Source organism: Neoarius graeffei, chromosome 1 (genome assembly GCF_027579695.1).
Source record: "Neoarius graeffei isolate fNeoGra1 chromosome 1, fNeoGra1.pri, whole genome shotgun sequence".
Lineage (NCBI taxonomy): Eukaryota > Metazoa > Chordata > Actinopteri > Siluriformes > Ariidae > Neoarius > Neoarius graeffei.
The window spans coordinates 82,683,966-82,698,814 of NC_083569.1; the positions used below are offsets into that span (position 1 = coordinate 82,683,966).

A 14,849-nucleotide genomic window follows, 5' to 3' on the forward strand; every position below is an offset into this window, starting at 1 on the left:
TGATATCATGATAGCATCACAAGAAGAATATGATACATTCTCAACGGAGAGGATAAATTTTACATTTTTACTGCAAGCAGACAGACTCACATAGATTAAAGCATGTAAGCAAAAGAGCAACCCATAACAACATGTTTATTCTAGTCTGGTTTTCTGTAGTGTCTGAGGTGGTTTGCTATTTCTAGCTTTACCAGTGCAGCTTTTTTTTTCTTTTTTAACAATGTACTTAATTATTTTTAACATAATCTGTCTAATTTGATCATGTGATGAGCCATATTAATGACATTGATGCATCTTTGGTACTCGTGTTAAAAAATTAAAACACTCCAGATTTAAAAGTCCTATTCAACATTGATTTTGTTAACTGTTTTGTGTATGAACTACTCATGCAGTAACTCTTGACCAGAAAACAATGGGCTTTTAATATCCAATTACTGGTCAAATTAAACTTTGTAAATTTTTCACAATAAACCTAAATGCAACCAAACCAGCTGAATCACTTTTACCTTTTACTTTGTATTTGTGACGTGCGTAAGAGATTACTTCCATGGAAGAGTTGTATTATGTCCTAGGAACTGCGGAGGAGGATGTGTGTTATGCAATCCTTCCCTTTCACTGGCAGGCAGGGCTTTAAAAGGACCATAAGCTCAGCTGCGAATGCAGATGCACTTGACAAGAGTGGTCTCCTGAATTTATTTATTTTTATTTTAATTTAAATGAATATTAAAATGATGAACCCCTTAACTCTAGCCATCACTTTTTTAGCCTGTGCTCTCTTGTCAATGACAGAAGGTTTGTAGATTTTGTTAAAAAATGTTTTGGTTTTTTTTGTATAGATTTGGCTGTATGCATATGAATATACTTTTTTAAAACCATACCAATGAAAGAATATATCTAATCATGCTTTTAAGTATTATTCATTAAAGTAATAACTTATTTATGTATAGGAAGGGACTAACCACTGTCTGCTTGCATGCTATCACTGAGTGCAATATCATTTATTTCTTCTCCAGGAATTTTAGCCATTTCATAAAACAAGGCAATACACATGTTTAACAAAGAATTTGTGCTTTTCCATTGATCGCATCTTTTTTCCTCTTTAACACAGCAGGACTTCCGTCACAGCCCCGATGCCGCTGTACAGAAACAGTATCAAAGGAAATCCCTCATCATAGAATTGTGAAGATGGAGATACTTCAGCCTGGTCCTCACTGTAAAAATACAGAAATAATGTAAGCATTAATGAAAAATAAAGTTTTCATTTATTTTGGGTCATATATAAAGCATTAATTCCTAGCTGATAAGCACATTTATACCAAGCAACAGCATAGTTGCTTTCTGACTGTCCTGAGAATTTAACTCACAAATTTCCAGTCATTATTACGCAAACTTATTTGCTTATTAATTGCATATCGTTGTAACAGGACAATCTGATTTAGGCTTAGACTCAACCATTTTCACAGATGTTTAAATTAGCAACATGTCTTCTCCTTGCAGTGCTACAGTGAAATTCCGGAAAGAATTTGAAATTTGCCTCAACCCCAAAGCCAAGTGGGTTCAGAACGCCCTCAAAAGGTAAGTTTCACATGTATAAGTTTTCCTGTCTTATTACTCTCACCTATGCACGTCAATGTTTCACTAGTGTTCATGAGTAATGCTAAGACCAAACGACATTGCATTTGATCAAGACTGATAGAACTGAATTCAGTCTGGTTCTCTTGTCAAGAATGTGGCTTGCAATAAACTGTTTTAAATTGTCAGTTATTACAGTAACTAACATTAACATATTTCTGTTCATCCCTGCAGACGGAACCTGGCACAACAGAATCAAACTGCATTGAAGGTTTAAGGAAAAGAAAAGAAGGGAGAGCTAATGAAGTCAGATTATTTTATCATCTCAGTATCGCTTCACTCATCATATGAGTAATTAATGAAGTAGTTTTGTACAAAGTCTTCATGTCATAAAACCATCAAATGTCTGTTTTTCTTTAATTATAACAATTTATGAACATTTCACCTTATTATTAATAAAGTGTTTTGAAAATTCTATACTGTCTGTGTTATTCACAGCTTCATAGTCATGGCTCTATCACTGTACCAATTTCACTGGTACAGTGATAATAAAGGGTTCATTCATTCATTCATTCATTCACTCTACATAACTGGGACATACACCAGTATAAATAATGAAAGAACATCTTTGAATCCCACACAATGTCAAATTAATGACTTGAGTATACAAATATATCTTAATCCTAAATCTACACTTTTTGTCACATTTTGCTCCCTTGGATAATCCAGTTGTCTTAGGCTCTATCAATTTACACCAAGAAAATGTATAAACTGTAAGCCCAAAAGGATGTGTACACCTGACCATCATAACCAGATGTGTTTGCTGAACATCCCTTTCCAAAACTAAAAGTAATAATATGGAGCTGATCCCCCCCATGCTGCTATAATGGCCACTACTCTTCTAGGAAGGCTTTCCACTAGATTTTCGAGTGTGGCTGTAGTGATTTGTATTCAGTCAGCGACAAGAGCACTGGTGTGTTCATTAAGGTGACCAGATTTCTGAGAAGAAAACCGAGGACATTTTGGGTTCATTGGTGAAAATATTAAAACATCTAATGGTACATCTTTGTAATAAAAAGGGGGAACATTTCTGATTTTCATGTATGTTGATCATGCATTGTATAAAAAGTGGGATTTTCCTCACCAAGTGCACTGTAGGCTGATTCTAGAATAGAATAGAATATAATAGAATAGAATGCCTTTATTGTCACTATACACATGTACAATGAGATTAAAGCATCTCCAATAACAGTGCAAACAGCGTGGAGAGAGAGAAAGAGAAAGAGAGAGAGAGGAAGGGGGAAAAGAAAAAGAAAATAAATAAATAAAATAAAAGGGGGTGTAAGGGGTGTAAGATGCACAGTCTGAGGTGTATGTGTTGTGTTACATATTATGGAGTGAGGTATTGCACATATAAAGTATTGCACAGAGACAGTCACATTATAAATTATTGCACGAAAGAGTCACATAAGATAAAATATTACACATTATGAAGTATTGCAAGGTAAGGTAAGGTGCACAGACTTGAGGTGTATGTGTTGTGTGTAAGGTGCACAGTCCCGAGGTGTATGTGTTGTGTGTAAGGTGTACAGTCCCGAGGTGTATGTATTGTGTGTAAGGTGCACAGTCCCGAGGTGTATGTGTTGTGTGTAAGGTGCACAGTCCCGAGATGTATGTGTTGTGTGTAAGGTGCACAGTCCTGAGGTGTATGTATTGTGTGTAAGGTGCACAGTCCCGATGTGTATGTGTTGTGTGTAAGGTGCACAGTCCCGAGGTGTATGTATTGTGTGTAAGGTGCACAGTCCCGAGGTGTATGTATTGTGTGTAAGGTGCACAGTCCCGAGGTGTATGTATTGTGTGTAAGGTGCACAGTCCCGAGGTGTATGTATTGTGTGTAAGGTGCACAGTCCCGAGGTGTATGTGTTGTGTGTAAGGTGCACAGTCCTGAGGTGTATGTATTGTGTGTAAGGTGCACAGTCCCGAGGTGTATGTATTGTGTGTAAGGTGCACAGTCCCGAGGTGTATGTGTTGTGTGTAAGGTGCACAGTCCTGAGGTGTATGTGTTGTGTGTAAGGTGCACAGTCCTGAGGTGTATGTGTTGTGTGTAAGGTGCACAGTCCCGAGGTGTATGTGTTGTGTGTAAGGTGCACAGTCCTGAGGTGTGTGTATTGTGTGTAAGGTGCACAGTCCCGAGGTGTATGTATTGTGTGTAAGGTGCACAGTCCTGAGGTGTATGTGTTGTGTGTAAGGTGCACAGTCCTGAGGTGTATGTGTTGTGTGTAAGGTGCACAGTCCCGAGGTGTATGTGTTGTGTGTAAGGTGCACAGTCCTGAGGTGTGTGTATTGTGTGTAAGGTGCACAGTCCCGAGGTGTATGTATTGTGTGTAAGGTGCACAGTCCTGAGGTGTATGTGTTGTGTGTAAGGTGCACAGTCCTGAGGTGTGTGTATTGTGTGTAAGGTGCACAGTCCCGAGGTGTATGTATTGTGTGTAAGGTGCACAGTCCTGAGGTGTATGTGTTGTGTGTAAGGTGCACAGTCGTGAGGTGTATGTATTGTGTGTAAGGTGCACAGTCCTGAGGTGTATGTGTTGTGTGTAAGGTGCACAGTCCCGAGGTGTATGTATTGTGTGTAAGGTGCACAGTCCTGAGGTGTATGTATTGTGTGTAAGGTGCACAGTCCCGAGGTGTATGTATCGTGTGTAAGGTGCACAGTCCCGAGGTGTATGTATTGTGTGTAAGGTGCACAGTCCTGAGGTGTATGTGTTGTGTGTAAGGTGCACAGTCTCGTGATGTATGTATTGTGTGTAAGCTGCACAGTCCCGAGGTGTATGTATTGTGTGTAAGGTGCACAGTCCCGAGGTGTATGTATTGTGTGTAAGGTGCACAGTCCTGAGGTGTATGTATTGTGTGTAAGGTGCACAGTCCTGAGGTGTATGTATTGTGTGTAAGGTGCACAGTCCCAAGGTGTATGTATTGTGTGTAAGGTGCACAGTCCTGAGGTGTATGTATTGTGTGTAAGGTGCACAGTCCTGAGGTGTATGTGCTGTGTGTAAGGTGCACAGTCCCGAGGTGTATGTGTTGTGTGTAAGGTGCACAGTCCTGAGGTGTATGTATTGTGTGTAAGGTGCACAGTCCCGAGGTGTATGTGTTGTGTGTAAGGTGCACAGTCCCGAGGTGTATGTATTGTGTGTAAGAAGCTGTTTTTTTCTGCCACTGCTTTAGGTTAACATTAATTAAAGACAATCTGAAAATCTCTGGTATAGGTACATAGTTTAGATTTATTGACTTTAAATTGTAGGCTAGCTGAAATAGATGCTTTAGAATTAATTACCATCTATGCCACTAATGACTGGGTCCCAAGCACGCGCAGAATGCTTTCCAAAGGATCCCTGAATGTAAATGCACCTGTCTCAGTGAAGGTGAGGCTGTGTTGAGGTTTGTGTTCACTTCACTGGATAAGAAAGAGCTGCAGTTGTGAAATAATTTTTTAAAAATCCTTACCTTTGTGGAAATGAAGTGAGTATACCACAGGGTATTTGACCTCTCTGTTCAACACCGAATCCCACAAAATTTTCCCCCCTTCTACATTTAGAAACTCCTCTATTTTTCCCCCGATGATGAACTATTCATCCATCCATTGTCTGTAGCTGCTTATCCTGTACAGGGTTGAAGGCAAGCTGGATCCTATCCCAGCTGACCATGGGCGAGAGGCGGGGTACACCCTGGACAAGTCGCCAGGTCATCACAGGGCTGACACATAGAGACAAACAACCATTCACACTCACACCTATGGTCAATTTAGAACACATCCACGCAGACACGGGGAGAACATGCAGAATCCACACAGAAAGGCCCTCATTGGCCGCTGGGCTCAAACCCAGGACCTTCTTGCTGTGAGGCGACAGTGCGAACCACTACACCACCATGCCACCAATGATGAACTACTTTTGGTAAATTAAAAAATCTGATGTCTTTGTTTCATTCAAAACGATTTGTACATCCAAAAATGCAGCAAATCCTTCCCATACCGATCAATAACAACTAACTTGTCTGAATGAAGCACTACAAGCATGTCCCCTCTCATCCCTGGTGCAAATCCTGGCCAGGATCCTACCAGGATCCTAGCAGGATCTTACCAGGATCCTAACCAGGATCTTGTACAGGATCTGAAATATAATCCTAAAGGATCTTGTCCAAGATCCTACAGGATCTTGTACAGGATCCTGTAGGATCTTGGACAAGATCCTTTAGGATTATATTTCAGATCCTGTACAAGATCCTGGTTAGGATCCTGGTAAGATCCTGCTAGGATCCTGGTAGGATCCTGGCCAGGATTTGCACCAGGGCTTTTAGATGAATCACATTATTATGAAGGTTATTTTTCAACCAAACATGCTGTTGATTGTACTAGGTTTCATAGTTGAATAAATATGGAACACTGCTCTTTATAACTTTATTCAAGCAAACTAATGAAAACTGTAACTCTGAAATATTATCATGGAATAGTTAAAATTGTCTTCCATATTCACATTATTATGGTTTGTTGAAATAAAGGTCATCATATTTAGCTATATTTAAACCCTAAATCACATATAGTATGTGTGAGTCCTCTTCTGCTCTTGTACAGAAGGATATTTATTTAAGTTTAAAAAAACCTTGCAAAAAAACTTTAAATGCACTATCTATTCAAGAATTTAGGGCTAGCAAGCCTTGTTTCCATGCTACCCTGAATTTGCTGAATCAGAGTATTGGGAATTCGTTCGGCAAGAACCTACTCAGGATCCTGTTGGTATCCAGTTAGGATCTTATTCGGGATCCTACTTAGGATCTTGTTAAGATCCTACAAGAACATACCCAGGATCCTATTGGTATCCAGTTAGGATCCTGTTCAAGATCTTGTTTAAGATCCTACAAGATCCTACACAGGATCCTGCTGCAATTGAGTTAGGATCTTATTTAGGATTCTGTTCAAGGTCTTGTTTAAGATCCTACAAGATCCTACTCAGGATCCTGTTGGTATCCAGTTAGGATCTTATTCAGGATCCTACTTAGGATCTTGTTAAGATCTTACAAGAACATACACAGGATCCTGTTGGTATCCAGTTAGGATCCTGTTCAAGATCTTGTTTAAGATCCTACAAGATCCTACACAGGATCCTGCTGCAATTGAGTTAGGATCTTATTCAGGATCCTGTTCAAGATCTTGTTTAAGATCCTACAAGATCCTACTCAGGATCCTGAAGCATTCGAGTTAGGATCTCATTCGAGATCCTACTCAAGATCTTGTTTAAGATCCTACAAGATCCTACTTAGGATCCTGAAGCATTCGAGTTAGGATCTCATTCGGGATCCTACTCAAGATCTTGTTTAAGATCCTACAAGATCATACTCAGGATCCTAAGCATTTGAGTTAGGATCTTATTCAGGATCCCACTCAAAATCTTGTTTAAGATCCTACAAGATCCTACTTAGGATCCTGAAGCATATGAGCTAGGATCTTATTCAGGATCCTACTTAGGATCTTTTACAGGATCCTGATACTTTTTCAAGATCTTATACAGGATCATGTTCAAGATCCTATCACTTCCAAGATTTTGGCTCCTTCTAGGATCCTATTTAGGATTCTGCACAGGATCTTATATAGGATCCTATTTCTACTTAGGATCTTAAATAGGAATGTAATCCTGTGCAGGATCCTATTTCTACATAGGATCCTATTCAGGATCTTAAATAGGATCCTGTTCCTATGTAGGATCCTATTCAGGATCCCATTCCTAAATAAGATCCTACAGGATCCTACAGGATCTTACAGGATCCTACAGGATCCTGTGTAGGATTTGCACCAGGGATGGTGCCCCTAGTTAAGCCAGTATCTCACTTGGCTGCGACAGCTTGCAACAAATTGCGAACGTCATTCGTGAGAGAGTTTCAAAAGTGTCTTGAAACATTCGTGGGTTTCTCAATTTCGTCGCAAAGTGTTGCTCCTTCATTGCTGAAATTTTGAACATGTTCAAAAATTTCTCTCAAAGTAGCTGCAAATGCATCGCTGGTGTCGCAAAGCCATCACGAACCCTTCTCAAGTCAAATCCAAATGTCTTCAGTGTATACCAAAAACAAAAGTATTGGCCTTGCTGTTTCAATACTTTTGGAAGTAATGGTGAATGTGTATATAATTGTGTAGGTAATTAAATTCTAAATAAAACATCTAACAATTGTAATTCATTTTTGTTAATATGTGTATTTTATGTAATACATTCCAATGGCATAATGGAAATCATAATTAGAATTATTAATTCATATGCTATATAGGATACTTATTTTTTTTAATCAAATTTTACAGTTTCCAGTTATGTATATTATTAATTTAAGAAAACTGATCTCTATCTCTTGCTCAGCTCAAGCGCTTATCAGTTCCAGCTCATGTTGTTCCTCCTTCTCCCGTGGAAAAATTCCCCCCAAATTAATTGTTAAAGTGGAAAAGACAGACCCACATTGTGCAAAGCAAGGCTTCATGTGACTACTGTATCTGCCTTCAGAAGATGTATACAGAAAATAATTAGCACGTTAAATTATCAGGAAGGCTAACTCTGTGTGGTTTTCAGGGTCAAGACACCAAGTCAACAGTTGTGTGTTCGCAAAGTCTCCGTTACGGGAAAATAAATCTTAACTTTAACATGGCAGCATTCATGTAAAAATAAAAGTAATGGCCAGCTTCAGTCCAGGTGACGGTGGCTTCCTGCAGTTTGTTGATTTTTTTCTGAAGGCTATGAGTCAGATCTTCAACCATCTGGTTGAACATATCTGGATTCATTCTGATAAAGTTTCTGAAGGACTTGGCATCCCCCTCTCTGAGTTGCTTTATGAGATTTTCATACATGCCATAATTTTGTATCTTCAAGAGCCATTCTCTCACCCAGACACTTTTTCTTTTACTTTCTTTTCTAAGCCTCCTATCCCTAGCTTTAGCTTTGGCTTTCTTGATCGCAGCAACAATAAGAAGATATGTTGCAGCCCTCAGCATGTCAACCTGGTCCTCATCCAAATTTGGATCATCATGCAGTAGTGTCTGCACTTCTTCCCTGAGATCCATCGTTATGTCTGGTGAAAATTTGATCGTTGCACTGGAGAGGGCTCCGTATTTATATGGTTCAAATTTTTCAAACATCATGCATAGCTGTCGCACAACTATTGCACGACATTTATGCAACTGTTGCACGACTGTTATGCGACTGTCGCACGACACTCGCAAATTTTTAAAAAATTGCAATTGTGTTTTGTGATTGTCGCTCGAATGTCACACGAATGTCGCACGACATTCGTGCTACAGGTATACGAACTTCTGACAAATTTTTGGCCAAAGTTCGCCGGGAGTTCTTGTGACAGTCGTGCAACACTCGTGCAACGTACGCAAATGTGTCGTAAGTATCAATTCAGTGTGATTCCAAGTGAAAATTGTCGCTAATTCGCATATTTTATCGCAATTGTTGTGTCTCCAACTAGTCGCAGGCTGTCGCAGCCCAGTGAGATACTGGCTTTACCATTGCTATGGAGTCACGTGATGGTGCAAAGCTTCTATACACGAGGCGTCTGCTGACATTTGGTAGATGTTTTGGTTTGAGGATTTTTTTGCTCTGTTTTTTTTTTCTGAGTCTTTTGATCATGGTTAAAAACAGGGACATTTCTGGGGACAGCTCTAGCCAGGAACAGGTCACCAAAAACAGGGACTGTCCCCAGAAAATGGGGACGTCTGGTCACCCTACATCAGTGTTCATTCACTGATGTTGGACAAGAAGGCCTGGCTCTCAATCGTCATTCCAGTTCATCCCAAAGGTGCTCATTGGGGTTGAGGTCATGGCTCTGCACAGTTGAGTTCTTCCACACTACAATCAGCAAACGTTATCTTTATGGAAATTGTGTACATGTTCTAAGTTGTTTAACACATCTAGATGTAACTATATGGAAATAAGAGCTGAAACTCTGATCGACCATCTTATATTCATCTTTTGATCTTTAACCCAAATGTCAGTGTATAGCAAAAACAAGAGAATTGGCCTTGCAGTTCTAGTACTTTCAGACTGTATAAACTGTGAAAAGTTGAAAAGAAATTCTTTATGACAGCACACATAAAACAATTTCTAACAAATCAATGATACTTATCAAGGTAAAATAACTACATTCTTGTATATTTCAGATTTACTGCCTTTCTGAAAAGGCAGTTAATCTTTGTTTTACTGTTTTAACCTCTCTGTTTTAACCTGTTTTACTGTTCTACCCAGAACCTTGAAGTATATTTTAAAATGTGTCTAAGTTGAACAATGACATTTTCTGTATTCAATGTCTGTATTCAAGACCTTTCACAGTCATATGGGGGATTTGGCACTGAGCCTTACTTGTACATATCTCAGGCATTGCTTCAGCAGACATGAACAAGCTCTAAGGAAATCTTTTTGGCACAGGTTTTAACAGCTCTGAACCTGTCAAATGCCAATGTTCACAGTATCAATGACACAACTGCTGACATCACTTCTTGTAAAAGTTCTTGTTGCTTTTCAGTTCTTCTTCTGAAACGCAATAGTCTTAATGAATGACTCCACTGTTTATCTGACTGAAAATGTGAGTTATGCCAAGATTAATATCTCCTCAGAAGAGAAAGGTCAAATTCTGATATCTATTTGGCACCTCACTGCAGTGACGTGGCTTGGCGTGGCTGCTCTCACAGCTCCAGCTATCAAAGTTTCTTGGGAAGAATTACAGTAGGGTTCCCCCATTGCCTTATTACAAAGGTTTTCTCTTCTCAACTGTGGGCAATTTAGAGTAGCTAGTTCACCTAACCACTTGTCTTTGGATGGTGAGGGAAAATGGAGTGCAGACACAGGGAGAGCATGCAAACTCCCCACAGAAAGGCCCTCATCAGCTATGAGATTTGAACCTGGAACCTTCTTGCTGTGATGCAACAATGCTAACCACTGCACCACCGTGCCACCCACAAACTCTGATTACACTGGACTAATAATAATTCTTTAAAAGTCTAACAATGCCACCATGTTCAATATACTATTTGGCCATAAGTATGTGGATACATAACTAACACACCCATGTGGGTGGCATTACACCTGGAGGACGCTCTGGACTCTTACAGTAATGCTTTTATGGTTGAGGACTACAGTTGACTTGCTAACTTTAGGACTGCAGTTGTCATGAACAGTTTTGCACTCAAGTTTCCATCAATGAAGAGTTTATAACATCAATGAAACTGTCTTCATGTTAAAACTGTTAATGTTATAGTCATGCTGTCTGTTGTTGCCCAAATGAGGATGGGGTTCCCTTTTGAGTCTGGTTCCTCTCGAGGTTTCTTCCTCATGTCGTCTGAGGGAGTTTTTCCTTGCCACCGTCGCCACAGGCTTGCTCATTGGGGATAGATTAGGGACAAAATCAGCTCATGTTTTAAGTCGTTCAAATTCTGTAAAGCTGCTTTGCGACAATGTTTATTGTTAAAAGCGCTATAGAAATAAACTTGACTTGACTTGACATATGTGCTTGTTGAACATCCCGTTTCAAAACCACGACCATTAATATCAAACTGTCTGCTGTTTGTGTAACAGGCTTCACTTTTTGAAGTCATGGACTGATGTCATGCAAGAAGACCTGGTGTGCATTCCAGGTATCACAAAGGTGTTCAGTGGAGTTGAGGTCAGGGCTCTGTTCAAGCCACTCAATGTTAACACTAGAAGTCCCAGACAGGGGCCATTTGGCCTTTTTACCTAGAAAACCCACAAGAGGGCCAATTGGCCCCAAGTCCTCCCTGTAGACATTCATTTTGTTATGGAAATGTGGCTGTTAGTTACCTTACAGCTTAGAAATGAAATCTTACAATGCCTGTTGAATGTTGAATCTCTGCATCTTCGTTCCTTGGAGAGGAGCTTCTTTCACCACAAAATTCTTGAGGGAACTGAAGCGATAGTCCATGTGCACTGAGGTATTTATCCATCAAACAATTGTCTGGTTGCAGTCACATGAGTCGTTATGGTCACATGGGACGTTCACATTTTAGAATAGAATGTGTTTTTATTCCTCATTCTCACATTCACACAGAAGCTGTTGAATGTTGAATCTCTGCATCTTCGTTCCTTGGAGAGGAGCTTCTTTCACCACAAAATTCTTGAGGGAACTGAAGCGATAGTCCATGTGCACTGAGGTATTTATCCATCAAACAATTGTCTGGTTGCAGTCACATGAGTCGTTATGGTCACATGGGACATTCACATGTTCACATTTTAGAATAGAATGTGTTTTTATTCCTCATTCTCACATTCACACAGAAGTAGCCAACATGACTTCACCACTGAAGTGTGAAGTGTGTGAAATGTGACCTCCTCACCCCACAAACTGCCACTAACAGCCTCATTACCATAACAAAATGAGTGATTAGTGTATTGGGGAAAAGCGGTCGGGCCAAATGGCCCCTATGTGGGTCTTCTAGGTAGACAGAAAAATGCTGGGACTTCTGGTTTAAATGGCACAAGTGTTAAATTCAGAAAAGGCCCCACACCTTAAGAAGTGATCAGATGAAATCTGATAAACTACTGCTGTTGAGTCTTCAGACCTGCACTGGGAATGGATATCAGAGTTTTGTGTAAATTTTAAGCATGTCACACTGCCAGTAAGTCACTAACTTTGTGACTTACTGGCATTGAGGTCAACTAAAAGCAGTGTGTAATATAACAGGTCACAATCAACATCTGTGTGAAGTTCATTCAGAAGTAATGTCAAATTAAATCCTCCATTATTTGTCTTCATTGTTATTGGCTTCTCTCTCCCCACAAATAGATGTGTATGGTCTCTTACTGTGTATTAGTCTCTTAGTCTATTGGACATTTTACTTAATACAAGCATCAGTGTCCACACGGTGAGTTCACACAGTGAGACTGGCATTGCTATAAACTTTTTTTTTTTTTCTTGAGTCAATCAGCCTTGGTCTATATACTGAAGATTTTAATCTTCTGATAAAATATCTTCTTTGTCTAAAATACTTCCACTATAGTTATATTCCACAGATATTTACATATCTGTGATATTTCAAACAGATTCAATGACAAAATCTACACTTGAGCTCAATAAAAGTCTCATGTTTAATATGAATACTACTACCATAACATTAAGGGAAGCTGGTGTTTCATCTAGTTTGTTGATCGGCAAAAGACAGCAGTATGTTTTGGAATTACATACCTTTTTATACCTTTTGCCAGTATCTGAGAGTGGAATTTAAAAAAAAAAAGTCACAAACCATAGCAAGGTAGTATCAATAAAGATTAGATTCCAGTTTTAGGAAACATCACATCAGATAGGATCAGTTGTGAGCATAATGATGATTATCATGGGCATCATACTGTAGATTTAATTTCTTGGAATAAGCTAAAAAAAAAAAACTTCAGACTCCCAGGTGAGAGTGGAATATTCCCAGATGACCAAATAATGAATCAAAACTTTGTTAAATGGAGAGCTTAGTTATAACTCATGCTTATTTTTGACTTGCCAGTTATCATCAGGACACAGTCTAGACTGTGGAGATGTGGTTAATGGTACTACCCCACAAGCATCTTACACCATTTAACCACTCTACCTCCTTTCATGGGTTCTTTAAAGGTTTCTTTCACCTTTTAGAAGTAGATAATGAAAGCAAAATTACTGTACTTTATGGTTACTTACTTACTCAATTTACTTTTTAAATCATACCTAATTCTTTTTTGTCATTTCACAACATTTCACTGAGGCTTTCCTCAAATATAATTAAACATTGCATTGTTTTGTGCTAAAATTTTACGTTTGTAAATTAAATTTTACAATTAAAAAAGTAATCCATAGTATTGTAGTTTTGTAGAGATCAGGGATGTCTGATAACATGCATTATATCCAATATGATACTTCTTATTATAGGATATTTACAGTAAATAATATTGGCTAGCTTGAGTGGTATATAAGATATATTCCATTTAGCTAGCATAATATTGAACAAGTCGAAGACGAGTTCAATTTCATGCTAGCTGAATGGAATATATCTGATATACTATGAAAAAAACCTAGCCAATATTATTATACATACACATTGTCTTTTCTAGTTTTTCGATGTCCGTTGGTATGTTTTTCTCTTGTAAACAGAGGGGAACCATCAGGGCCTTCTAGTCCTTCAGAGAAGGCCCAAACATAACATTTCAAATATCCATCCATTATCTGTAGCCACTTATCCTGGACAGGGTCGGGGGCAAACTAGAGCTTATCCCAGCTGACTATGGGTGAGAGGCAGGGTATACCCTGGATGAGTCGCCAGATCATCACAGGTCTGACACATATGCCGCTTTTCCACTACCAACGCGGCTGAGTTGGGCTGAGCCGTGCCGTGCTGAGTGGGGCTGTTGGAGTTGCATTTCGACTACAACCGCGCTGAACCGTGCTGGCTGGAAGTGGGTGGACACATTGGGTGGAGTTAGCGAAAGTGGGTGGACGTCACGTGATGTCGTTAGGCGGCGCAAACAGTGACATCAGTGACCTTTTAAGCGGTAGTCTCACGACCCGGATAGTAAACAATAAACATGGAGGACATGGAGTCGTTAGTGTTGCTGGTCTTGGTGCTGTGGCTTGTTGTCACCGACAACGCCAACAGATACTGGCAAAAGCGTATAGATGAGGTGAGGCGCATAAGGCTTCATAATTCTCATAATTCGTAATTCTTCTTCTTCCGGGTTTACGGTGTTTACAGATCCCAGCGTGCTCACGGGGCGTGTGTGGGCATGTGAGGACACTCCTCCTCACCAATCAGTGCACAGGGGAGTGTCTCCTCACGCCCCTAGCCCCACTCGGCTCGGTTTGGCTCGCTTCAGCCCTACTCCAAAACCGTGCGAGTTTTGGGTGCTGAGTAAGGCTGAAGCGAGCTGAGTCATGCTGCTCTGAGGTAGTCGAAATGCGAGCCGTGTCGGGCTGAAGTGAGCTGAAAAAGGGTAGTGGAAAAGGGCCAATAGAGACAAACAACCATTCACACTCAGTCTATTTAGAGCCATCAATTAGTCTAATGTGCATGTCTTTGGACTGTGGGGGAAACTGGAGCACACAAAAAAAAACCATGCAGACACAGGGAGAACATGCAAACTCCACACAGAAAGGCCCCCGTCAGCTGCTGGGTTCGAACCCAGAACCTTCATTGCTATACTGCAACATTGCTAACCACTACATCACCATGCTACCTAATATAGGATGGATTAGTAGTACTGTATTATAGGATAGAA

General features: G+C 39.8%; 1 protein-coding gene across 2 annotated transcripts; it reads left to right on the forward strand.

Annotated features, from left to right (window-relative positions):
* The first annotated feature begins 667 nt into the window (after positions 1-667).
* On the forward strand, positions 668-2,047 carry LOC132889123 (permeability factor 2-like). 2 transcript variants are annotated; one of them, XM_060925317.1, is made up of 4 exons: positions 668-792; positions 1,109-1,232; positions 1,498-1,575; positions 1,807-2,047. In XM_060925317.1, exons 1-4 carry the CDS (start codon positions 717-719, stop codon positions 1,847-1,849), a joined length of 321 nt encoding a protein of 106 aa, XP_060781300.1. In that variant the 5' UTR covers positions 668-716; the 3' UTR covers positions 1,850-2,047. The 2 variants fall into 2 exon arrangements, with proteins under 2 accessions (XP_060781300.1, XP_060781309.1); XM_060925326.1 differs by having other exon boundaries at positions 1,112-1,232.
* Positions 2,048-14,849: the final 12,802 nt, after the last annotated feature.